This window comes from Panthera pardus, unplaced genomic scaffold (assembly GCF_024362965.1).
Source record: "Panthera pardus isolate Hobbes unplaced genomic scaffold, ASM2436296v1 HiC_scaffold_7, whole genome shotgun sequence".
Taxonomy (NCBI): Eukaryota; Metazoa; Chordata; class Mammalia; order Carnivora; family Felidae; genus Panthera; species Panthera pardus.
Genome location: NW_026527002.1, coordinates 43,805,257 through 43,831,848, shown reverse-complemented (window position 1 = coordinate 43,831,848; position 26,592 = coordinate 43,805,257). Strand labels below are relative to the sequence as shown.

The following is a 26,592-nucleotide window of genomic DNA, read 5'->3' as shown; positions in this document are numbered from 1 at the left end:
ATGAATACGGGCGCCTGGGTGGCTCAGTCAGTCAGGCATCCAATCTTGACTTTGGCTCAGGTCAGGATCTCACAGTTCATGAATTTGAGCCCTTCATCCAGCTCTGTGTTAACAGTGTGGAGTCCATTTGGGATTCTCTGTCTCTCTGTCTCTCTCTCAAAAATAAATACATAAACTTAAAAAAAAAAAAAAAGATAAGCAAAGAGAAGCTCAGAGAAGTTAAGCAACTTGTCCAGCTAATAAATGATCTTGGGATTTCTTGGATTTCAGACTGTCTTTCTATTAGAGCATAACCGCTAAATCACTGCTTCTTGCCACAGGGTATAAATAAGCAACTTCACTTGTAGCTCTAACATTGGCTTTTTTCATTCGTCCATGTGTTTGTTTGTTTTCTTTCAACGGACTTCATTTTTTAGAACAGTTTTAGATTTAGAGAACCTGGGAAGATAGCCCAGAGAGTTCCTACAGACTCCATATCCAGTTCCACTAGTGTGGGCATCTTACATTAGTGTGATACATTTGTTACAATAAACGGACCAATACTGATACATGAATACCAACTAAAGTCCCTGGTTGGTTTACATTTCCTTAGTTTTTACCTTTTTTCTGATTCCATCCAGGGCCCCACATTACATTTAGTAGTCGTGTGGCATTGGCTCTGGGGGGATAACTGATTTAAACAGAGATCAGGAAGGCGGAATTCATGCAGAGAGCAGACACAGGAATGTGAGGCAACTCCAGCAGAAACTTACTTTTGCAGGTTTTCCCATCTTCCCGGAGTATATAGCCTTCAAAGCACTGGCACACAAAAGAGTCTCCCCTGCTCACACACGAATGTTCACAACCATGGTCGCCCAGAGCACAGGGGTCCAATTCTGAGAATCCAGTTGGAATAAGAAAAACAGAAGAAGGAAATGATTCATACATACATCAGTGACTTATTCAATCTTAAAAGACATTTTAGACACCTTAAATTAAAGCAGTGTCTTATCCCACAATGCACGTTTCAAAACAGAAAACGTGTCTACGAACAAAAATTGTTCATATATAGTGAATAAGACAAAATCGTCTCCATAGGAAAAATGAACAAAAGACATGAAATACCATTCATAACAGGAGAGATATAAATGGCTTATAAATACTAGAAAATAAGTTAAACTTCACTGGCTATCATATATGACTGTAACATGAACTTATCTACATATCTACTCATGTATGCACGTATGTGTCACCCTTAGGTAATCCACTCTTCACTTGTCCATTCAGTCATCAACTACTTCCCGAGCCCCTACTCCCAGTCAGGCACCCTCCTAGGCTCTGGGGATTTAACAAGGAATAAAACAAAGTTCCTGCTGTTGAGAAGCTTACATTGGACAGCAGGCGTGGGAAGGGAAGGGGGGAGACAGATAGACAAATCTATGTATCAGATGGGCAAAGCGCCACGGAGAAAAGCAGGATAAGGGAGTGAGAACGTGCCCGGGCTGGAAGTCCCGCTGCAGTCAGATACAGTGACACTCAGCAGAGCCCTGACGAGACCAGTGAGTGTGTGGTACCTGGAGAGAACGGCACCCTCAGCAAAGAACAGCATTTGCAAACTGCAGAGGTAGGAGTGTGTGTGGCATGTTTTAAGAAAGGCAAAGAGACTAGCGTGACCCCAGCAACGCAAGCCTGGCAGGGGACAAGGCCAGTGAGGCCAGAAGCGGCAGACCATGTGGGATTCACAGGCAGCAGGGGGATCTGAGTGAGAAAGGGGCACTGGCGGATTTTAAGCAGTGCAGGGACACGAGTGGCTTTGTTATAAAAGGAGCCGGGGCACCTGGGTGGCTCAGTCGGTGAAGCGCCCGACTTCAGCTCGGGTCATGATCTCGTGGTCTGTGAGTTCGAGCACTGCATTGGGCTCTGTGCTGACAGCTCGGAGCCTGGAGCCCGCTTTGGATTCTGTGTCTCCCTCTCTCTCTGCCCCTCCCCCACTTGCGCTCTGTCTCCCTCTGTCTCAAAAATAAATACACATTAAAAAAAATTAAAAAAAAAAAAAAAAAGGAGCCCTCGGCGTGGGCGAAGATGGAGGACGGAAAGCTGGAAGAAACCTCCCACAATATGCCTGGTGGCCCTGACCAGGATGGTGGCACGTGGTCAGACTGTTGGCTGATTACTGAAGGTAGAGCCCACACGCTTTGCTGATGGGATGATATGAAGGGGCCACCTTCATATGGATGTGACGGAAGAGTCACGGATCACTGAGCTTGTGGGACACAGCAGAATGAATGGCTTTGCCGTCCACAGGGCTGGCGTGGCTTCTGTTAGTGCATCTGTGCAAACCAAGCTGACGCTGGAGAAGTCTGACACTGAGGACATGTGGGAAGTGACTTTTTATAAGAACGACACCCAGTTCCGAGAGTCGACGCCAATCATTTCAGATGGAGAAGAATTTTACTGACGTCGTTAAATAAAGGCTCCGAAGTACATAATCACTGCTATAATCAGTCACGGACCACACATTTATTTCTAAGCCATTTTTGCAGTATTTCTTTTTTGGAGGGGAGTCCTGAGAAGCACCCTGTGGGGTAGTGAAGGCAGCTGTTGTTATTCTCACTTACCAGCTGGGAGCCGAAGTTTGGGAAGGTTAATGGCTTGCCAAGGTCAATTGCTACTAAGTGATACCGCCAAGACTCAAAATGTAATCTTCTGATAATAAATTGCACGTTTTCCCCAACGACACTGCATTGCTGTCTCCTAAAGTGAGCTTTCAAACACGGAGGGAAATTTGCCTGTGTCTTCCTTTGGGCAGAAGTGCTGCCAGAACCTTTGACCGATGGGAGAATGTTACAGTAACTAAAATGATAACTGCAGAAGAGAGTCGAAGCAGAGCTGGGCTGTCCGGTTTGCTCTGAAAATGACTTACTTCTCTGAGCACAATCTAGACTCTTGATTAATGCAGAACACTCCCCGATGGCTTGGGGTAGTTCCTCACATAGTGTTGAGTGGAAATATAATTGAGTGATCCATAATACAGACAGCTGGCTGGCTGTGGAGGTGAGCACTTTTTTCCACCGTAAATTTATATCAAGAATACTCCATCTTCCAACATAATAAAATAGCTATAACTCTTTCAGTCCAGCCTTGTCAAGCCATAATCCAGACAAATACTCACCCCCTCAACCCACCACACCTCTTCTTTCTGGAGCTTCCCCCCGCATGCCCTGTCCTGTCCTCTCAGCTCCATGTCAGGCTGCCATTGAGAAGAGTGGCTGAGTCTTCCCACACACCCCCTGAGCCATGGTGGTCCGCACCTGCCCCCGGCAGATGGGAGCTGCTTTCCTTTATCAGGAGCCTGCTGAGCCCAAAGCCACTGTCTACGTCACCCTTGGCTATAGACTATCACAGGAGCTCCCGGCCCAGCTTCTGAGTTCTCCTGGGTATTCCTATTAGCAGCTGTTTGAAACCTTATTGGGTGCATGCTTTTCAAGCATGTGCAGAGTTTGGGTTTTTAACCTTTTCCCTCCGTGCCCCTTCAGAGCATCTGATCAGTTGCCCCTTCGGAGCATCTGATCAGTTAAGCGTAGAGCAGTGGTGAGTTCTCCATCTCACACGACCATCAGAATCACCGACAGAGATTTTTTTAAAGGCAAAACAGACACACGATTCAGAATGCAAATGTATTAAAGGGCACACTTCCCCTAAGGAGGGGTGTCTGGCAATATCTGTCAAAGTTACAAAATGTACCTCTGACCTAGCAACTTTGCTTCTGGAATTCTCTCCTGCAGATACCCTTGTACCATATGAAGGGATATACTTTCAAGTTGTTTGAGGCAGCACTGTTTGCAATAATGACAAGTGGGAAGCAACCCAAGCACCCAGCAATATGGGACTAGCTGAGTAAATATTTAGTAAGCAGCCGCAAAAAGAATGAGAACGTTCTCTATGTAATGGTATGAAATGTCCAATATATCGTTGAGTGAAGAAGAAAAAAAAAGTCATAGAATGGGGTATATACAGTATACCATTTTTTTTGTGTGTAAGAAAAGGGAGGAAATAATAATATATTGGCTTTTACTCACATAAAGAAACATCTTCATAAAGAACAAACGAACGAAAATGGTGTATTAGCTATCTGTCGCTATGGAACAAGTTACCCAAAACCTAGCAGCTTAAAATAAATAACATTTCTTATCTCACATAGTTCCTGGGGGTCTAGAATCCAGGAGCGGCTTATCGGGGCAGTTCTGACTCAGGGCCTCTCATGAGCCTGCAGTCAAGCTGTTGGCTGGGGCTGCAGTGATCTTAAGGCTCTAGTGAAGCTACAGGACGTGCTTCTGAGCACACTCACGTCTTTATTGGCAGGATTAGGTTTCTCACTGGCTATTAGCTGGAGGCTTCAGTTCCTCAGCACGTTGACCTCTCCATGGGGCAGCTTACAACAAGGCTTCCCCCAAACTGAATGATCCAATAAACGAGAGAACACTCACTATAGCAGTCACAGTGTCTTTTATAACTTAATTTGAGAAGTGACAAGCCATCATTCTTTTCATATGCTATTGGTCACACAGACCAACAGTGAGGGAGGGGACTACACAAGTGTGTGAATCCCAGGAGATGGGGATCTCCGGCTGCCATCTTGGAGGCTGGCTACCACCACTTATGGATAGGAACTGGAGGTAGGGAATGGGATGGAAAGGCAAGAGGGGGAGCAAACCTTCTTAGTGTATGTCTTTTTGTATTGTTTTGGCTTTTCAACCATGTAAACCACTGATCTATTCTAAAAATAAGTTAAAATTTAAATAAAAATTCTTATGGGAAACAAAGTGTTTACAATGAAAAGCATGCCTTTCTCTCACCCTTGATAGTCTACATCATTACTTTTTTAAAAAAAATTCTTGGGGCGGGGGTGGGGGGACACCCGGGTGGCTCAGTAGGTTAAGCGTCCTACTTTAGCTCGGGTCATGATCTCATGGTTTGTGAGTTCAAGCCCTGCATTGGGCTCTGTGTTGACAGCAAGGAGCCTGGAGCTGTCTCAGATTCTGTGTTTCCCTCTCTCTCTACCCGTCCACTGCTCATGCTCTGTCTCTGTCTCTGTCTCAAAAATAAATATTTAAAAATAAAAAAATAAAAAATAAATTACAAAAAAATTTTTGAGAGAGAGTGTAAGTGGGGAGAGGGGCAGGAGGTGGTGGGAAGAAAGAGAGAGAGAGAGAGAGAGAGAGAGAGAGAGAATTCTAAGCAGGCTCCACACCTAGTGTGGAGCCTGATGTGGGGCTTGATCCCACCACCCTGGGATCATGACCTGAACCAAAGTCAAGAGCCGGATGCTCACTCAGGTGCCCCTACCTCATTACTTTTAAAGCACGTACCATAATTCATTTAATCAATGTTTTATTGGATGGGCATTTAGGTGGTGCCTAGTCTTCTAGTATTATGAACATCACTGCAGTGCATATTCTTGTGCACATGGTTTTACATGCACTGTGAAGGTATATCTGAAAGATAAATATCCAGAAGCAGAAATGTCTAGTTAAAAGGTAAGAGCGTTTCCAAATTGTCTTCTAATGACGTTACATCAGAGTAAGATGCTCTCTGCTTCAGGGAGGCTAGGGTGCTTCCTGGATGTCTGGCTGTTTTAAAGGCCCCACAGATGATGCCAATGAACTACCAGGGGTGGGATGTGGCAGCAGACTCAGACCTTATGCTCAGAGACCCTCTCAAGTGTCTAGATTACTCTGCGCCTCGACCACCACGAACCAAGCACCACTGTCTTCCTCTTGGGCTGCTGCATCATCTACTAACTTGTTCCCACACACCTTTTATGCCCTCCGGTCTCGTCCTGAGTCCTCTTTCTAAAAGGCACATATTCTCCCATCACTCCCTCCTTCTGCCTGAGACCCTGAGGATCTTCAGAAAAGACACAGGATCCTTGGCAAGGTTCCCAGGACCTTCCCTTCAGCTTCATCTTGCCCGCCCTCCCCAGCTCTGAGCGCCGTCTTTCAGTGCGTACCTCAGTACCAAGCCAGGGCCCTCCCACCACTGTGGTCTGCACGGCCATCTGCCTCTCCTTCCTCCCCTACCATCTCTGGAGGTCTTCCCGGACCTCCCCACACAGGGCCTCCAAGCAGCAGGCATCTGCCTCTCTGGTAACGTCACCACTGTCACTGAACAGGTAGTCATATGTTGGTTTAGGTTTTCGCCCGCCTCCTCATCGGACTGTGTTCCCATGGGCTCTGATCAAGGGACCACAGACTGTACCTGCCCTTCCCTCCATCTCCCAGCGCCCAGCGCAAGGCCTGGCGCACAACAGGCCCTGTTATTACCCGGTGAGTAACAGGAGACATTTTCTCAGTTTTCTACTCTGAAAATCAAGGGTAACCAGACCCTCCTCCCAGGGGTTTAGTGTAGATGTTTTATTTTATTTTATTTTATTTTATTTTTTTAAATGTTTACTTATTTTTGAGAGACAGAGACAGAGAGAGAGACAGAGTGTGAGTGGGGGAGGGCAGAGAGCGAGGGAGACACAGAACTCTAAGTGGACTCCGGGCTCCGCACTGTCAGCACAGAGCCAGATGCGGGGTTCGAACTCACCAACCGTGAGATTATGACCTGAGCCGAAGTCCAAGGCCAACTGACTGAGCCCTCCAGGAGCCCCGGGTGTAGATGTTTTAAACGAGAACGCTGCGGAGGGTGGATGCTGGTGGGCCTCACTCTCTCCCCTACACCAGCCTTGCAAAGTCTACCCTTCACATTTCCTCAACAAGACGTCCAGTTTCTGCATGTCAGGGATGTTCTGGGTCACTCGTAAATTAAGGAACCACCTGTGGTAAATTAGAAAACGCCAAAATGTGGGGGGCACCCGGCTGGTTCTGTCAGAGGAGCATCCAACTCTTGACCTTGGGGTCTGGTGTTGGAGCCCCACGTTGGGTGTAGAGATTACCTAAATGAATAAAACTTTAAAAAAGAAAAAGAAAATGCCGAAGTTGTGCTGTAGTCACCTTCCTGAGCTCGGGTTCTAGCTGCTTCCTATTCAACCAAGTCTGGAAACCAGCTTGGAGTCAGCTTCTGCCCAGAGCTGGACACTCCCCTATAGGAAAGGACTCCAGTGGTTCTGCAACAGGCAAAGCGAGCCACCATCCCTGACTCATGACCACGGGGTGCCTTCAGCCCCAGGAGAATGGTGGGTACCCCAGCAAGGAGATCATTCATTCAGCAGGTGTTTCTGGAGCACTATCCTCATCTTTGGGCTGGAAGGGGCCTGGGCGATAAACAGGTCCAGCCTTTTATTTTACAGTTGAGGAAGCCGATGACCAGAGAGGGGAAGTGACTCTCCCAGGGTCCCTCTGCAGAGGTGAATCGTGTCAGCTGGGCTGGGGGCAAAGGTGTGATTAGACCACAAATCCACCACCCCCGCGTTTTCAGTGGCACATGCAGTGGTCATCCTGGCTTGGTGGAGTCTACTCAGACTGCGAGGTTTGCAGAAGACAAAAGAAAATAGTTTTCTCAAGGGAGGCCAGATATCAAAACAGTTTAGTGGAAGTCTAAACGCTGCCGGTGATCTGTCCCCTCCTATCCTTCCAGGTCCTGTTCTCACCCGCCACCCTCTGGCACTCAATGCTCGGTACTCAGTACTCCGAACACTCAACTTCCTCCAGTTCACTCTCTGCACCTGGGCCCTCTACACGCTGTTTCCTGTGCCTGGGATGCTCTTCCTCCTCTGTCTTCGGCTGTTCCAGCTGCTAAACCAAAACACCACAGACTGGGTGGCTGGGAAACAGCAGAAATCTATAGCTCACAGTTCTGGAGGCTGTAAGCCTGAGATCAGGGTCCCAGTGTGGTTGCGTGAGGACTCTCTCCCAGGCTGTAGACTTCCCCTAGTATCCTCACATGACGGGAGGGGCTGGGGGGGCTCTGTGAGATCTGGTTTATTAGGGCGCTAATCCCATTCACGAAGGCCCTCCCGTGCTTAGGACCTCATCACCCCCAAAGCCCCGCCTTCTAATATCATCACCTTTGGCGGTTAAGATTTCAACATATGAATTTAGGAGGATGCAAACATTCGGTCCATAACACCCCCCATCTCTGGCTTGCTCTCTCCTTCAATCTCCAGCTGTCACATCAAACATCTCTTTCTGCAGAAACTTTCTCTAGACTAGCTGAGGCCCCCCCCGCCCCGGTGCACCCTTCTGTGGTACCTCTTCTTTCCACATCACGAGAGAGGTTTTTAATATCTTTCTTCCCTAAAAAACTTTAAACTCTGTCAGGGCAGAAACTGAACTGGCATCAACCCCAGAGAAGCCCAGCGCCCAGCGTGATGCGCCCAGCCCACTGACGGTACAGGGTAAACACCCGTGGAGAATGGGAACAAACGATCAAGAGCTTACAGAAGTACCCAGACTCAAATCCAGAGACGAGAGCGAGGACAAACTCTATTGGGAACCATCACTTACAGGAAATGGACGAGAAGACATTCGAGAAACCTCAGGATGTGGGAAGAAAATGTTTTCCCTCCAACAGCAGCCTCCTCTACCTTTCAACATTCAGGAGGCAGGTCCACATGTGTAATTAAACCCTCAGCGCGAATGAGATCTACAATTTGTGATCAGGATGATGACACATTTCGGGACAAAGCACAGGTTTTTAGGTTTTTAGGACCCACATCTAGCAGCCCTGTGTCCGGATGCGGGCTGAGCGCTCACATCTGGATCCCACATCCGATGAGTCACGGATGTCTGTGGTACAGCGATCATAAGGTCACGTGTTCCGGGGACTCGCACCTCTGCGGTGATGACAGATGGCAATCCTGTGTCTGCGGTTCCACGTAGGAGGTTGTTGAACCAACCCCACCCCAGAGGGAGGAGAGCCACAGGGGCCTGCCTGCCAAGAGGGTAACGAGGCCCGGGAGATAGAATTACACCATTTTCTGGCATTTTTTTTATAATAAAACTAGGAGCAGCCAATCATTTGCTGACTCTGTAATGGCTTTTGCTGAGACAAACCAAAAAAACAGCTGAAGTGAGACCTACTTTTACAGGGCATCTCAATCTGGGCAAGAGGTCCTGAATCAGGGGACCCAGGTTCTATTCCTGACTCTTCCACAGAACCTCAGGGCCAGCTTGGAGGCACCAGTTTCCTTCCTCTGCTTCTTTACCACAAAAGAAATGCAAGACCTCTAAGCTTCCTTCTGCTCCATCGAACTTACAATACATTGAGGGTGAGGGTGGTCTTCTCCCCTCATTCCCTGCTATGGACTGAATTGTGCCCCCTCCCCCACCCTCCCTGCCAAATTCATATGTTGAAGCCCTACTCCCCCAGTGTGGTGTCATTTGAGGTGGGGTTTTGGGGAAGTAGTTAGGTTTAGACGAGGTGGAGACCCCATGATGGGATTAGTGCCCTTTGAGCTTATTCTCTCCTCACCCACCACCATGTGAAGACACAGCAAGAAGGCGGCCATCCACAAGCCAAGAAGAGGGTTCTTACCAGAACCTGACCACGCTGGCACCTTGACCTTGGACCTACAGCCTCCTGAACTGTGAGAAAATCCCAACCCATGGTACTTTGCTATGGCAGCCTGAGCAGATTACAACACCCCATTTACCTTTGCTCGGAGCTGCTTCCCTTCAAAGTCAAGCCGGGGAGTATCAGGTCTTGACAAGGCCTCCACAGACCTACCTGTGGTGGCTGGACTAGAATTCCCAGCGCTCTGCAGCTTTTGGCCCAGATCCCTACCAGCACCCTCCCCTCGCCACAAGGAAGCAAGGGCCGCCCCAGGGCAGCCCTTGGGCTCCTGAGTCTGACCTTCCCCAGAGTGGCCCATCTCTAGGACCCCTCCCACAGAAGCAGGCCCAGCCCTAGGAAGCAGACCTCCACGCCGCAGGGCAAGGCGCTGCCTCAGTCTTGTCCTCAGTACAGGGCAGCGTAACCGTGAGAGTGAGAGGTAAGACCACAGCAAGGGTACCTTAGGGGTTTATGTCAATTTACAAGTTCCCAAAGCACGTCAGTTTTTGTCTCTCCCTGTGTCACTTGGCAACAGGAATAATCATTCCAAGTTGACAGTTGGGTGATCAGATCCAGAAAGGGTCAACTCTCTTGCCCAGGGTGGAAGCAACAAGGTTCAAACCCAGCTTTTGGGCTCTTCAGTTGAGCATCCTTTCTACTCTGCCACATCAGTTCTCAGATGTGTACAAAGAGTCCCATACCACAGGGTGAATCCTGGGTAGGAGAGGGCCAGCTGTGCCGGCAGGGGGTGCAGAAGAGGAGCTCCCGGTGGGGCCTGGCAGCAGAAAGTTCCCGTGGGGAACATCATCCGCAGGCTGGTTTCCACCCGCAAGAGTGGGAAGGGAAGGCTGTGCTGCGTGGAGACAGGGCAGCTGGAGGTGCAGTGGGCTGGGTGCTCTGAGCACATCCAGACTGTGGACTTGCCTGAGGCTGGGATGCCCTTGCCAATGGTCTACTGCAGGGAAATCACCAGGAGCTAGAGGGTGGGAGAGGCCTCTCAGCTGCAGCTCACAGAAGACACTACCTCATTGCCCCATTACCCTCCCCACCTGACCCCCTAGTATGTGCATCAACCTCTCAAGGCAAGGAAGGCTCCTGGGGAGAATCTAGGCAATCACAGCTTGGAGGCCAAGTTCAGGATGAAGGGAGGACAGGTTTCATCCCAGAGGCCAGAGAGCCCAGGGGTGTGGGGGTAACAATGCCCACTTAGTTCCAGGGCCCTGGGACCCTGGGTCTGCTCTGGGTTCTTCAGGCCATCTGCTATCAAGGCTCTAAGTGGAGGCTGCCTTTCTGAAGGGCAAAGGACACCCTTATACAGTGAGCCAGGCCTGGTGGGCCCCCAGCAGGCCCCCCTGCTCCACAGCTCAGCAGGCTTTTCCAAAAAGTTGGAGTCATGTCATCAGGCTCTTTGTCATCTGGCACAGAGCTGGGAAACGTAGCCCCCAGTTAACTATGGCCACACTGAAAACAAAGCCCATTATTACAGGACCCGGCAGCCAGACTGAATCATCCCGGGGCAGACAGACAGCCTTCAATTAGGGGAATAGCTCAACGCCTATGTATCAGCTGCTGGTACCACCGTCTCTTAGGTACCACCATTCCCAAAGGATAATTCTAACCCATCTGAGGATCTCACAAGTTTTCATACAGTCACAACCGTACATAGATATATACACATCAAAACTCACTTCTGATTGTACTTCAATTAAAGGGAAAATGCGCAACATTTAAAAGGGTCAGTGCCATAAATCAGCGGTGGACCTGGGTAAGGAGGGGAAGGGGGCATGTGATTGCAAGGAAAAGGAACAGCGCTTGTTGGGAAGGGCCGTGAGAATTTCTTAGAAGTCCTGCAGCCAGTTTATAGTGAGCCCGTGACGATCACAGTGAGCGGAGGGGACAAAGGAAGGGCATGGATAATCTAAGATGATGGAAAATTAAAGCAAACCAATAAAAAAACCCACGCAGCTGGCTCCGGCATGCAGTCAAATGTCGATGCAATTCCACGCACCCACCCTCCTTCTGCACCCCAGTGCCCACACCCTCTCCGTGCTGGCTGCAGCAGCGGTCCAGGAGGCAGCTGGCAGGCAGGCAGCCACAAGTTAGCCATAAATGGATAATCCATTTGTCGAGACTCAAGAATCTGCCTCATACTAGGGAAATGTTTTCTCACAGTCTGCATGGAGGGGCACACCCAGCTCTGCATCAGTCCACCTGCCCATGTGAATGGACAATAGAAAAAGGTAGATACATCAGGTTGTGGCCACAATTGTATCAGTAGTTAGGGAGGCCAGCCCTGTAACCAGAAAGACCAGCAGGACAGGGAAAGAAAATGGTAGTCTTTTTCCTCCATTGCTGACACCTTCTGTCAAAGTGTCCATTTTTAAAATTTTTACCTTAGTCTGCTTGGATTGGAGGGCAGAAAGCAAAGATTCTTGAGTGAGGAGAGAGGGAGGTCCAAGGGCTTTTTTTTTTTTTAATTAATGGAGCAGGAGTTGGGGCCAGCTGCAAGGAAACATGTACCCAGGAAACATCACTGCCAACTTCTCCATCTGCTGCTAGGTTATGAGGATGGGAGAGGGAAGGTTTCCCAGGAGTCTCCCCTTCTCCCAGAACTGACTCTGGAGTTACACAGACCAGAGTGGAACCCACCACTCTAAAAGGGGTGACCTTAGGCTCCTTCCTTAACCCGAGCTGCAGTTTCACCACATGATGGGGATCCCACAGTATTGCTGGAACTCCGGGTTGTGTGTGCTTAGCACAGTGCCTGGCATGAAGTCAGCCTTGAACAAGGGGTCCACATCACCATCATTATTGCGCATTGCAGGCCAGCTACCACTTTCTGCCAGATTGTGGTAGAGAAGACGAGGCCAAGACATAGGGCCCTGTCCAGCTTCGAAATGGCCCCGCGGCAGACGGCAGAAGTAGGAAAAAGCTGTGCTGGGGCGTAGGGCGAGGAAGCTCCCAGGCAGGGGGAGCGGCACCGGGGCTCAAATCACTGAGAGCGGCCTTTAACCCACACTCAGTGCCCGCGAAGCCCAGCCTGGCACATGCTCCACCCACAGACCGCCGGTGGCAAGTCCCGCTGGTCACCGGACCCAGAGCACTCACTGGCACAGGTCTTCCCGTCACTGCGGAGCACGTGTCCCTCGGGACACTGACAGGCAAAGGATGTGTCCGTGTTGACGCAGGAGTATTCGCAGCCATGGTTGCTCAGCAAGCAGTAATCCGCCCCTGCAAAACCGGACAGCCAGCTGAGGTGGTCAGTAAGCCTCTGAGCTACTGATGAGGGGAGTCAAGTGACCACAGTCTTGCTTATCCGCCCCCCACCCACTCCACCAAGGCATGCGGTCCCCAGGGGACATTCCCTACAATCTCCCCAGAGCAGAGAAGGAGAGGACCACGAGGCGCCCTCCTCTGCAACGGTCAGATTTTCCACTCGTGTTGCAAACCTTTTCCATGTAAGAGAAGCATAGAGGGGGACTCACTGGAACAGGTCTTGAGGTCCTCATTGATGAGGAAGCCTTCTGAGCACTGGCAGACGAAGGACTCCTCGGTGTTTAGACACAGCTGCTCACAGCCATGGTCCTGCTCCGCGCAGTGATCCACTCCTGCGTTTGCCACACGGGAAAACACAAAATAACCTGATGGAACAACACTCACCAGCACCGGGGCGTTAACACAAACCTCCCTGGAGAGGGGAGCCGAAAGGGGCCTTTCACTTCACGGGCATCACAAAGAGCAGTGCTGGAGGGTTTTGTGCAACCAGGTGCAGCTGGTCTCCGGAAAATCAGCCTTGTTTGCTTGTTTTCCTTCCCGTGTCTGGGTTTAGAGAGTAAAGTGCGCGTGACTTCTGTGCTGGTGTGAATGCCAGCAGCACTTTGTGCCAGGGCCTTGGCACCATAATCTGCAGTCCTCAGGGCTAAGGGCAGGCGTGAGCCCCATCTCAGGGAGGAAAGCGAGGCTCAGGAAGGCTGAGCTGCTTGCCCAAAGCCACACAGCTGATGGTGCTTAAGACTGAAGGCTGTGGCATCGAAGCAGCTGGGCTCAAATCCCACCTGCACCAACCCCTTCCTCGCCAAGAGATGCTGGGTAGTCAGTCGCTTGGCCTCCGGGTCACCATTTCCTGGCTGGAGGAAGGGGGATGACGATGGGCGCTTTCTTAGAGAAATGTGGCGAGAAGGAGAGGAGTTGATACACATAAGGCCCTCAGAACTGTAGCTGGCACACAGTAATCACCGACTGGATGCTTATTAAGTATTGCTGGGAAAGAACTCATTGTATAGTTTCATTTTTCTCTGGAAGTGACACAGAAAAAGTGTTCTTATCCCCCATACCCAGGACACCCAGATTCTGAAAACAAACCAAAGCCACAGCCTGCATGTGTGGCCGATCCTGGCACCTGAACGCTGTGCAGCTGGCCCCTCTGGGCAGCGAGCACTGAGGGACAGTGAACACACAGCTGTGGCGAACCGCTCCCACAGACGGCCCTGCAGGCTGCCTCCCAGATTTCCTTGATGGAGAAAAAGCACACCCAAGGACTGGAGAGACACTGAGGACCTTGTGCAGGGCCATCAAATAGGCCTCTTGGACTCCTGAAGGGCCTGGGGCTAGTGCCTTCTGGAACATTCCATTGGTGGATGTGCCTAATGCAAACGCTTGCAGGACCTCAGGAGCCAGAAGCCCATATTCACATCTTGGTTCCACCGTTAACCAGTCGTGTGACTGTGGGAAAGTGACTTAATCTTTTTGTGCCACAGTTTCCCCGTCTTTAAATAGGGACAAGAATGTAGATGCCTCAAAAGTCTATTGTGAGGATAAAGTGAGTGAGTGCCTGGGAAGTGCTCACAGAGTGTGCACCTCATAAGGGCTGGCTGTCATTATGGCCTGAGGCTCCCTGAGTCCTTAAGGGGAACAGGATACCATGGTTCTCTGGGAACTCCTAGGAAGAGATCACTTGGTTTACACTTTCTTGAAGCTGACTAGGTGGTCTTTTTTCCTTTAACTTTTTTTTTTTTATTGTTTATTTATTTTGAGAGAGAGAGTGAGACAGCAGGGGAGGTGCAGAGAGAGAGGCAGAGAGAGAGAACCCCAAGCAGGCTCCAAACTGTCAGCACAGAGCCTGATGCAGGGCTCAAACCCACGAATGGTGAGATCGTGACCTGAGCCGAAACCAAGAGTCTGATGCTGAACGGACTGAACCACCCAGGCGCCCCCAGGTGGTCTTTCTTATGAGATCCCCAGAGAGAAAGTATAGCCCAATCACTTCTGGCCCCCTCCCCCTGAGCTCCTCTAGGCTCCTTCAAGGCATGCTGGGAGGGAGGAGAGGCTATAGCCTCCGGGGCTCTATGTGGCCTCAACCAGGTCATGCCCAGCCTGTCCTGGGATGCTTGCCAGGGCTGTCAGCTGGCAGACCCCGTACCCCCGAAAGAAGGCAGACTGTACCCAGATCCACCTTGACCAGGGTGTGTCCTTGTCAAATGGAAGACTTCCGGCTCCCCACTCACTTCTCATAAGACCTCAGAGACTTCCAGAGGCAAATGCATAGCAGTGCCAACTTTCTAGTTCAAAAGTTGACCTCTGGGATCAGTCCTTAGAAAGCCTAATCAAGGTACTTTGTTCCCCCTAACGACTGAAGGGGAACCAGTTTTCCTGAGGACTGCTCTGCCCCTAATACTTCATCTGTGAAACTTCCCCTTCTGGCAGTTTGAGGTCCAAATGCTGAACAGCTGCACTGTTCTCATTCACAATCTATCTCTGTCCCCAAAGCTGGAGCAGATGTGAAGCCTGCCGTGTGGAAAGCCACACACACAAAGGGCCCCTTCTGCGCTGGCCATGTCACAGAGCCCCTCTCCCAGCAGACCAGGGTCCCAGGCATCGACCGCAGTGCTTGTGTGCCCCCGCCCCCACTGGCCTGGACCAGTGGAGACTGTGCCTCATAAAACAGGACAGAAGCCGCCAGCTGGCAAAGCCTGCAAGTTTCCATGCGTTTACATCACCGAATGGGGGTTTGTTGTGCCTCTTACACAAGACAGTTAAGAAAGGCTTAACAAAAAGTCCCATATTTCCCAGCTCCGCCCTCAGATCAGCCGTGTGGTAGCCCATGTACTTTCTGAAGTCTGTCTCTTTTGGCCTCTTGTCCCAGCCCGGAGCCTCTCTGGTCACTCTCCCAGGCTCCATGGGAATAATGAACGGTTATCTTTCATTGTGCTTTCCTTGGCCCAGGCACAGGCTAAGAGCCTAAATCGGTCCTGACTATTCCCCTTAAAAACCCCCGCAGATCGGGGCGCCTGGGTGGCTCAGTTAGTTAAGCATCCGACTCTTGGTTTCAGCTCAGGTCACGAACTCGCGGTTCATGAGTTTGAGCCCCAAATTGGGCTCTGCACTGATATGCAGAACCTACTTGGAATTCTCTCCCTCTCCCTCTCTCTCTGCCCTTCCCCTGCACTAGCGCTCTCTCTCAAAATAAATAAGCATTAAAAAAACATGGTATTAAATATATAAATAAATACATGAATACATAAATAAAACAGATGGGAAAATCAAAGCTTGGCAAAGTTAAATAACTGCCCAGGGCCATACATCTAGTATGTAGTAGAGCTTGGATTTAGATTCCGGTGGGTCTGACTTAATCAGCGCTCTCAACAGTGAATAATAACATTACCTAATATTCACTGAATGCTTATTAATATTCAGCAGCACTTTTCTTTTTTTATTTCTTTTTTTAAATTTTTTAACATTTATTTATTTTGAGAGACAGAGAGAGAGCATGAGCGAGGAGGGGGCAGAGAGAGGGGGAGACACAGAAGCAGGCTCCACGCTCTGAGCGGTCAGCACAGAGCCCAACGCGGGGCTCAAACTCATGGGCCACGAGATCATGACCGGAGCCAAAGCTGGATGCTTCACCGACTGAGCCACCCAGGTGCCCCGTAGCAGCACTTTTCTAAGTGTTTTATATGTATTGATTCTTTTAATTCCCATAAACAAACCTATGAGGTAGGTGGCATGAACAGTCCCATTTTATGGATGATGAAACTGAGGCCAGGAAGGCGAAGCCTGTTGGACCGTCAGGCTCACAGGAAACCCAGCAGCTTCAGAAGTGAGCCTGCGTGTGAACCGCACCCTCCCGTTGGAACCCCCGCCACGGCACACTCACGGCTGCAAGTCTTGCCGTTGGGGTCCAGGCTGTAGCCCCGACGGCAGCGGCAGGAGTAGCCTTCCTCCGTGTTGATGCATTCATGCTCACAGCCCGGTTTGTTCAGTGCACAATAGTTGATTCCTGAGGAGAGAGAGAAAGGGCAGACCTCCTGCAGGCTCTGGACCTCCCCCAGGGCTGTGGGGTTAGCCCCTTGCAGCAAATATTCAGTAAATAAGGTGTTCTATTGGATGGAGAAGAGAGCTCCTGCTCTCAGGGAGCTGGCTGGAAGGAGAACCTGGGATCAGAAGTCTAGATTCTCCAGCATGGGTCTTCTTCCCCTATGATGGCCAAGAGCTGGTGAAATGGGTTGAGGACCCCAAATCCCAGCCCATCGCTTCCCGAGAAAGATGGAAAAGCTGGGAAAATCCAGTTGGGCTTTCCTTCGAGTTAACCTCATCACTAGGGCTCAAAGCATGTAGGGAACCGCTGTCTTCAGTGATATCTGACAATGACATGGAACAGAGCAAGGCAGAGTAAACAAAACCTGATGGTGTAAGATATCTAACTCTCTAGGAGAGGCAGGACACGGCAGTTACATTAAGAAGGGTCCAGGGGCGCCTGGGTGGCGCAGTCGGTTAAGCGTCCGACTTCAGCCAGGTCACGATCTTGCGGTCCGTGAGTTCGAGCCCCGCGTCAGGCTCTGGGCTGATGGCTCGGAGCCTGGAGCCTGTTTCCGATTCTGTGTCTCCCTCTCTCTCTGCCCCTCCCCCGTTCATGCTCTGTCTCTCTCTGTCCCAAAAATAAATAAAAAACGTTGAAAAAAAAATTTAAAAAAAAAAAAGAAGGGTCCAAATGCTCAGCCTCGCTCGGGGTGAGATCATGACAGCCTCCATATCAAGCAGCTGAAGACACATCTGATGCCCCCCAGATTGCTGCAGTTGCGTCCTATGGCGACATTCACCCCCGTCCGGGCTGTGTTTCTGCCAGCAGGTGGGAGCGTCATCATAAGCAGGAGCCAATTAGCATTTCATTTGCTGGTAGAAAATGCTAAAACCACAAGACCCCCCCCCCCAAAGAGCAGGTTATGGGGGAGATGGAGAACTGTAAAAGGAAATAAAATGAGCTTGTGGGGGGCCTTTAGGAGACTGGTGCTGCAGGAGATCGTCCCTCTTGTGGCTGAGCCGGATCTGTTTAACTGCGTTGTTCTTTCTTGCAGGGACGTGGCAGACCCTGTGGGTTGCCTTGCCAACAACCGTTACCCTGTCTTCTTGGGACTAGCGCCCTGACCCCACAGCCATGAATCGTGACTGATCTCAGCCAGCCTGGCGATCATCCCTTCAAGGGTCCGTCATGTGCCCTCCCAGGCGACCGGCGGATGGAACTTGCCACGTGCACGGAGTTTGAGCAGAAGTGGATACAGACTGAGCACACGGAGAGAACTCTCACCACACACAGGGAATGGCCTGGGAGAAGAGATGCCACCACCACGGTCATCGACCCCCTGGGAACTTTCTGTAACTCATGCCTTCCGCATGAGGGGGGCCAGGAAATCGTTAGCTGTGTGTGGTTTCAGTTCATCAGCCCCGAACTCGTCAACAACCTTACCTGTGTGGAACAGAATACAATGCCACAAAACTAGGGGCTTCAGTGAAGGAAAAGGGGCCTGTCAATAGAACACTGGCCACATACCAACAGACAAAACAAAAAGAGAGAGAGAGACAGAGACAGAGAGACAGGGTACAAAGGGTGCTACAGTCTGGAGCCACATAGGGGAGGGTCTGCAGGAATCCTTTTGTTAACACCTTAGAGAGGGGTGAAGTTACTTTCAGTAAACACAGTTTTAAAAAGGCAGCATTCAGGGGCGCCTGGGTGGCGCAGTCGGTTAAGCGTCCGACTTCAGCCAGGTCACGATCTCACGGTCCGTGAGTTCGAGCCCCGCGTCGGGCTCTGGGCTGATGGCTCGGAGCCTGGAGCCTGTTTCCGATTCTGTGTCTCCCTCTCTCTCTGCCCCTCCCCCGTTCATGCTCTGTCTCTCTCTGTCCCAAAAAAAAAAAAAAAAAAAAAGTTGAAGAAAAAAAAAAAATAAAAATAAAAAGGCAGCATTCAGCCACTATGTAAAACAGTACGGAGTTTCCTCAAAAAATTAAATACAGAATTACCGTATGATCCAGCAATTCCACCTCTGGCTATTTACCGAAAAGAATCAAAAGCAGGGACTTGAATTCAGCCTTAAAAAGGAAGGAAATTCTGACATACGCTACATCATGGAGGAGGCCTGAAGACATTATGTTAAGTGCAATAAGTCAGACACAAAAGGACAAATATTGTATGATTCCGCTTATATGAGGTAACTAGAACAGGCAAATTTAGAGAGACAGAAAATAGAATGGTGGTTGCCAAGAGCTGGGGGGGAGACAGGAACGGGGAGTTGTCGTTTCATGGGTACAGAGTTTGAGTTTGGGGAGATCCAAAAGTTCTGGAGTTTAAGGGGATGATGGTTGTATAAGAATGATGGTTGAATAAGAATGTGAATGTACTGGGGCGCCTGCGTGGCTCAGTTGGTTGAGCGTCCGACTTCAGCCCAGGTCATGATCTCACGGTCAGTGAGTTCAAGCCCCGGGTCGGGCTCTGTGCTGACAGCTCAGGGCCTGGAGCCTGCTTCGGATTCTGTGTCTCCCTCTCTCTCTGCCCCTCCCCCACTCATGCTCTGTCTCTCTCTCTCTCTCTCTCTCTCTGTCAAAAATAAATACACATTAAACAAACAAACAAAAAAGAGAATGTGAATGTACTTAATGCCACTGAAGTGTATTAGAATAGTCAGAGGTGCCTGGGTGGCTCAGTCGGTTAGGCAACCAGCTCTTGATTTCGGCTCAGGTCCTGATCTCACGGTTCATGAGATGGAACCCCACTCTGGGCTCTGTGCTGACGGCATGGAGCCTCCTTGGGGTTCTCTCTCCCTTTCTCTCTGCCCCTCCCCCACTGGCACTCACACTCTCAAAACTAAATAAATAAGCATTTTTTAAAAATGGTCAGAATGGCCATTTTTATATTATATATATTTTCTCACAATTTTTTAAAAGCCAGCATTGTCTTTAAGAAAGATTTATATTACAAAATACCTAAACTGAAAAACATTTAGAATCTTTTTTTTTTTTTAATTTTTTTTTTAACGTTTATTTATTTTTGAGACAGAGAGAGACAGAGCATGAACAGGGGAGGGGCAGAGAGAGAGGGAGACACAGAATCTGAAACAGGCTCCAGGCTCTGAGCTGTCAGCACAGAGCCCGACGCGGGGCTTGAACTCAGGAACCGCGAGATCATGACCTGAGCCGAAGTCGGATGCTTAACCGACCAAGCCACCCAGGCGCCCCAAAAACATTTGGATTCTTAAAGATGTTCTCGCTCAGCTATCTGGCAAACAGCAATTCAACACTGACTCCAAATGGTTACTTATGGCAAAGTAACTGCAGATCTCTGCTTTCTTTACACGCTTGAGTTACATTTCTTTATGCGTGTGTTACTTAATTAGTATTTACAGAGTACCTACAATGTGCCCCGTGTCTGTTCTGGTCTCCTCGCTAGATGTATGGTACTACATATGGGACAGGCTTGCAGGTAGCTTTATCTGGTGAAGCCCAGAGTGTCCAGTGAGCCCCATGAGAGGCCAGTTGGCAGAACGGTCAGACAACAAATTGTATTTTATTTTTCTTAAGTTTATTTATTTATTTTGAGAGAGAGGGAGAGAATCATGGGGTAGGGGCAGAGAGAGAGAGAGAGACAGAGGTCTGACAGCAGAGAGTCTGATGTGGGGCTCAAACCCATGAATTGTGAAATTATGATCTGAGCCGAAGTTGGAGGCTTAGCTGACTGAGCCACCCAACTGCCCCTCCGACAACACAATTTAAACAGAGCTTATGCGTGCCAACTCGTAAAAAGCTGGAGACTTCACTGAGAAGGTAAGACATCAAAATATGTAAGATTAGTGACCCTGGACAGTAAATTATAATGCCAATGGAGTGGCACAGTTAGCAGGTCTCAGAAAAATTGGTTAGGCTACAAAACGTTAAAGCGGGACGTCGTGTTCCTTTGGTTTAGCAAACCCAGGTCCAGAGAAGAAAAGCAGCCTGTTCAAGGCCACACAGCCAGTATGAGTGACACTGCTAAGACCAGCCCTCCCATCTCCATCCTGTCTCTTCAGAGTGTGATGCCTCCAGCTCCAGGGAACACCAGCTATGGTGCCCAGCATGAGCAATCCTGGAGCCCAGCTCCCCGGCTCACACCCACATATGATTCCACCCTCGGGCCCCCCCTCGACAGCCAGGCCAGTCCTGGCTTCTGTGCTTTGCACCACCGCCTTAATAATTTATGCCTTAAATCAATGACACTACTTTCCAGAGAAAGAAATTGTGCCCAGATGAGGAGGAAGAATAAATCCCGGCCGAGAGACTTTTCTTCAGTAGAATTCTGCCTTGAACTGTGTTTTCCACCTTAATTGGATAACGTCAAATTCCTCTGAAAAATAGATGTCTTATTAGATTTGAAAATAGCCCACATCCATCAACTGTCTATTAAACGTAAATGGCTGTACCCTGAGCTTGAGATCTGTAATGCTCTTGAGATCCTCAAACTCCTAATAACAAACTCCAGATTTAAATCTAATTTCTTGCTTCCCTCTTCCATGTAATGCTCTAGAGAGACAGTGAGTGCTCGTTGCCGTGAACAGCTGTCTGCCATAATCGACTGAGTGCAAACATGAAGTCAGGGGCAGCTCTAGGAGGCTGACCTCAGGAGCCCAGGGCTGGGTTTGCAGCAGACAATGGAAAATGTAACGATGAGGCAGGATGTTGGGAGAAGGGCTGATGAGGACATCGGGTTTTAGACACAAATTCCATTTTTCTTGGATGAAAAAGTAGGGCACCTGGCTAAAGAGGAAATGGAGCTATAATCACTCAACATATATGAAGGAGCACTGGGGACTGTGGAGAGGGCCACGACCCACGAACAGGTCCGTCTGTGGTGGTCAAACTGCTCCCAATGGTCACTGCCTCTCCACTGGCCCTTCTGTTCCCCACTTCCCTCCCCTCTTGATAACAATGCATGCATGTACCACCTTGGACCCTTCTCTTAGTGCATGTGCCTCTCCTGGCAGGATGTGAGGCAGAGGTCGAGGGAATCCTAGATGACTGGTAAGAGATGAAGACTTTCAAGCATATTCCCTGCCCTGATGGCCACATGCCTAACTTGTTCCCCTTTTCCTCCACAATGTGTGTGTCTGAGTTGAACCGTATCTAATTTTTCCCCACATAAGAGCTTTCGGTCCACAAACGAGTCCACCTGCGACTGATTTTCCCTGGGTGTAGTCAGCCACTAACACACTTAGACCTAGAAGAAGGTGTAAATAGCACAGAGAGGCGTGGCCAGTCCAGAAAAGTTGGTTTTCCACCATAGTTATGCATGTGTGGTCTAATGAAAAATATTCCACTTCATTGTTTTCGTGTGTTGAATGGTGCCATCGGTTAAAATTCCCATTTCATGCTCAAATGGTTCCAGGGTTTGCATCGAGGCTAGGCAGCAGGGATTACCTTTTGTAAGGCACCAGTTTCGAAACGTGGTGTCTACAACCATCTACCACCATCCAAGGTCAAACACTTGTTAGAGTGAGTTGGTAAGTCCACACGTGCTGGGAGCAGAATGTGGCTTGTCTGGACTCAGTGACATAGCCCACAGTGCTTTTTCAAAAGAAACACATGGTCAAACTTTCGAAAATTCAGTCCTGCTTTGAGGCAGAGCACTGCCATACATATCACCAAGAAGAGGTGGTGAAGAAGCGCATAAGAAAATACACCCCTAAATGGAGGCTCCAGAAAGTTCTACAAACACCACTGCCAGAAGAACACAAACAATTCAGTGTACATAAGTGTGGACTGACTATGGAAATACTTTTAAAAAGTTCACAACCTGTATGGCTTAAAAGGGCCATCTTCCTTAATTATTTTTTAATGTTCATTTATTTTTGAAAGAGAGAGAGAGCACACGAGATGGTGGGGGTGGGGGCGGGGAGCAGAGACAGAGGGGGACAGAGGATCCAAAGTGGGCTCTGTGCTGACAGCAGACAGCCCGATGTGGGGCTCGAACTCATGAACCACGAGATCGTGACCTGAGCCGAAGTCAGACACTTAACCAACGGAGTCACCCAGGCGCCCCAAAAGGGCCATCTTTCTAACAAGATTGAGCAATTCAAATAAGAGGTGCAATTTCTCCAGGATGATAAATCTCAGAGAGATCCATTTACTCACTCGTTCAATCATTCATTCGTCTTGTGTCGCACTTTCATGTGCCAAACCCTTGAGGTGTTGAGGATTCAAGAGTGAGAAAAACAGGAGAATCTTTGTCCTTGTGGACTTCCCATTCTAGTGGTTTCTCAGGGACAGTCTAGTGTAAAGAGATCTCATTTGGGGCTCATGCTCTAGATCCCCCTTGATGTGCCAGCCGACAGGCATTTGAGTCACTCAGCACATCATTAATTTCATCCTGCTGACGCCATGTACCTCTCGAACGCTGCGGAAATACCCCAGAGTCCTGTTTTTTTCCTTCCTTTATGTCAAAGAGGATAGAGCAGCAATTTTCCCCTCTTAGCAGCCAGGAAGTGTCTCATCTGGTAAGACCGGAAGAAACGAATCCCTTTTACCTCCTGTCTCCGGGCCCAGGCTTTTCTTTCACAAGGTCCCAAATACATGCTGTGGGGCTAAGGAGGAGGGAGGGTGTGCGCCCTCATTTCATGTAGGTTAGGGCTTCGGTTTGGGCCTCAACTTTGCTCAGTGGATCCCATAGGCAGACTCAGTCTAGTCAATCTCTAAAAATCATCTCCATCACAGAACTGGGAGTGACAAAAGGTAAAATAAAGGGCAGAATAGTATCAGTGAGCACAAATGCTGAGTACACGTATACTTGCTGAAGTTTTGCAAGGAAAAGGAAAATTAGCAGAGCATTTATCAGAACAAGCCCTTCTACAGCCAGTGCAACTTACTTCTGCAGGTTTTCTTATCTGGATTCAGGATAAAACCTTTTAGGCAGCGGCAGGAATAGGAGTGAACTGTGTTAACACACTCGTGCTGGCATCCATGATTAGGTGAGGCACAGTAGTCTATCTCTGGAAAGAGAAAAATCGTAAGAATGGTGAACAAAATAATAAATATCACAGAGAAAAACCAAGGGGATTTCATTCTTAATTTTCCCTAAATAATAAATTCCTGTAACCTCAAACAGTCCTGCTATGAAGGGATCTCTCAGTGAAGCTATCTCCATGTTTAGGGATATGGCCTCCCAGAGAGAACTTTCTCAACATGTTACAAAATGTTTATGCAGCAAGTGAATCTGTGAAGATGCTTTCCTTGTCTGGGTTCACGTTAAAAGCCACTAAAATAGGGGCGCCTGGGTGGCGCAGTCGGTTGAGCGTCCGACTTCAGCCGGGTCACGATCTCGCGGTCCGTGAGTTCGAGCCCCGCGTCGGGCTCTGGGCTGATGGCTCGGAGCCTGGAGCCTGGAGCCTGTTTCCGATTCTGTGTCTCCCTCTCTCTCTGACCCTCCCCCGTTCATGCTCTGTCTCTCTCTGTCCCAAAAATAAATAAAAAAAAAACAAAAAACAAAAAACGTTGAAAAAAAAAGCCACTAAAATAAAAGCGTGGTTGAGTGTTGTTTGTTGTCTCGCAAGCTGGGAAGAGAGAGCTTAGCTCAAAGTTTTATGGAATTTATGCAATGAAAACAATGGAAATCTTCCCCAAGTCGAACTCCAGACCACTTAAACCCCTCAGACACTGAGCCAAACAATAGGACACAAAGTCAGATCCTGGGAAAAAGAAGGAATAAATGACAGAGATATCCTCATTGTAAAGTACTGTCCTCGTTACATCACGGGACTCATTTGCACTTAGATTTTCTCAAGGTTGCACAGTCAGAGATTGTGATCTCTAGGTACACATTAATTTAAATCAAAACACCAAGAGAAAAGAAAGGTTACATAGAATTTTTTATAATGGGATTTTACTTATATGAGTATTTTTAGATAGGGAAAGAGACTTCTATTGAAGGGTCTGATTATTTTGCTATAATGGAATTAAACACACTGTTTAAAACTGCCTGAAATAATTAGCAGCTGATGGGGTCATAAAAGAAATATTTTTGTTTTGATGAGGATTTTACTATATTACAGAATATGTGACCTATGGATATCATTTTAATAATGAAGAATTTTAATAATGAAGAATTTCCTAGCCTGTAACAGAGGAAACAAAATGATTAAGAGAAAGGCGCACAATATCCTTAAAAGGAAAAACACGTAGTTTTTAAAATCAAGTAGTTTAAGTCCTCCAACTTTGGGCATCTTTTTCAAAATCCATTTAACTGTTTTAATCCTTTGCGTTTCACACATATTTTAGAATCAGCTTGTCAGTTTCTGCAAAAAAGCATACTAGGATCATGATAGATATTGCTTTGATGTATAGATTTGGAAAGGACAGACAGCTTAACAGTATTAAGCCTTCTGATCCATGAATGTGATATATCTATTTATTTAAGTCTTCTTTCATTTCCCTTAGCAATGTTTTGTAGTTTTTGTAGTATAAGTCTTTCACATCTTTTGTCAAATTTGTCCATAGGTAGTACATATTTTTGATGCTATGGTAAATGGTTTTTTTATCTTAATTTTTGATTCTCCATTGAAAAAATGTAAAAAATAGTTGTTTTTTGTATATAGACCTTGTATCCTGCAATTTTGCTAAACTCACTTAATAGCCCCTTTTTGTAGACTCCACTGAATTTTCTACATAGATGACCCTGTTGTCTGTTAATAAATATGCTTTAATTCTTCCTTTCCAACCTAGATTTCATTTCTCCCCCCGCCCTTCTTTTTTTTACCCCTAATACAATGGCTAGAACCTATAGTACAATACTAAAAGGAGGTGGTGAAAGTGGGCATCCTGTTTTGTTTCTGATCCTATAAGGAAAGCATTCAGTCTTTCATCATTGAGTATGGTGTTGCCTGATGATTTCTCCACTGATGCACCTCATCAGATGGAGGCAGTTCTTATCATTCCTAATTTGCAGAAAGGTTTTTTTTTTCTTTAAAAAATCATAATTGAGGGGTGCCTAGGTGGCTCAATCGGTTAAGTGTCCGACTTCAGCTCAGGTCATGATCTTGCAGTTCGTGAGTTCGAGCCCTGCATGGCGCTCTGTGCAGACAGCTCAGAGCCTGGAGCCTGCTTTGGATTCTGTGTCTCCCTCTCTCTCTGTTCCTCCCCCACTCTCTCTCTCTCTCTCAAAAATAAATAAAGATTAAAAAAATTTTTTTAATCAAAATTGAATGTCAGGTCTTGTCCAATGCTCTTTATCTTTTGAGTTGGATTTTATGGTTTCTGCTCTTTAGTATGTTAATATTGTGAGTTACATTGATCACGTTTTGAATGTTAAATCAACTCTGAATTCCTGGGATAAATCTTTCTTGGTCATGATGCATTATCCTTTTTACATATTGTGGGATTTGATTGCTAAAAGTATTTAAACAACTTTTACACGAATTTTATGAGGGATACTTATGTGTAGTTTTCTTTTCTTGTAATGTATTTTCCTGGGTTTTGTATCACGGTAACACTGGCTTCATAGAATAAGTTGAAAAATGTTCCCTCTTCAGTTTTCTGGAAGAATTTATGTATTGATATTAGCTCTTCATCCTATATTCACCAGTTAAGCCAACTAGTCCTGGTGTTTTCTTTGTGGGAAGGTTTATAAGAACAAGTTCAATTTCTTTAATAAACAGAGACCTTTATTCATATGATCTAATCCTTTTTCAGTTAATTTTAATTAGAACAGACTATTCATCAATCACATAACACCAAAAAACATGTATTTGTCAATTATCTCTATATATTACTACCTAATTTTATGAAGAAAGGTAATTAGACATGATAATAAAAAGAGCAGTGAGA

At 47.9% G+C, this 26,592-nt stretch overlaps 1 protein-coding gene across 3 annotated transcripts in view; it reads right to left on the bottom strand.

Annotated features, from left to right (window-relative positions):
- Nucleotides 1–26,592, bottom strand: part of MATN2 (matrilin 2) — a 136,091-nt gene that overhangs the window by 15,788 nt on the left and 93,711 nt on the right. For all 3 annotated transcript variants that reach the window (XM_019468040.2, XM_053896595.1, XM_019468038.2), the window contains 5 exons: nucleotides 23,640–23,762; nucleotides 16,631–16,753; nucleotides 12,963–13,085; nucleotides 12,586–12,708; nucleotides 753–875 (listed from right to left, as the gene is read on the bottom strand). In XM_019468040.2, the coding sequence (XP_019323585.2) occupies nucleotides 753–875; nucleotides 12,586–12,708; nucleotides 12,963–13,085; nucleotides 16,631–16,753; nucleotides 23,640–23,762 (615 nt within the window). The remainder of the gene's footprint in view (nucleotides 1–752; nucleotides 876–12,585; nucleotides 12,709–12,962; nucleotides 13,086–16,630; nucleotides 16,754–23,639; nucleotides 23,763–26,592) is intronic.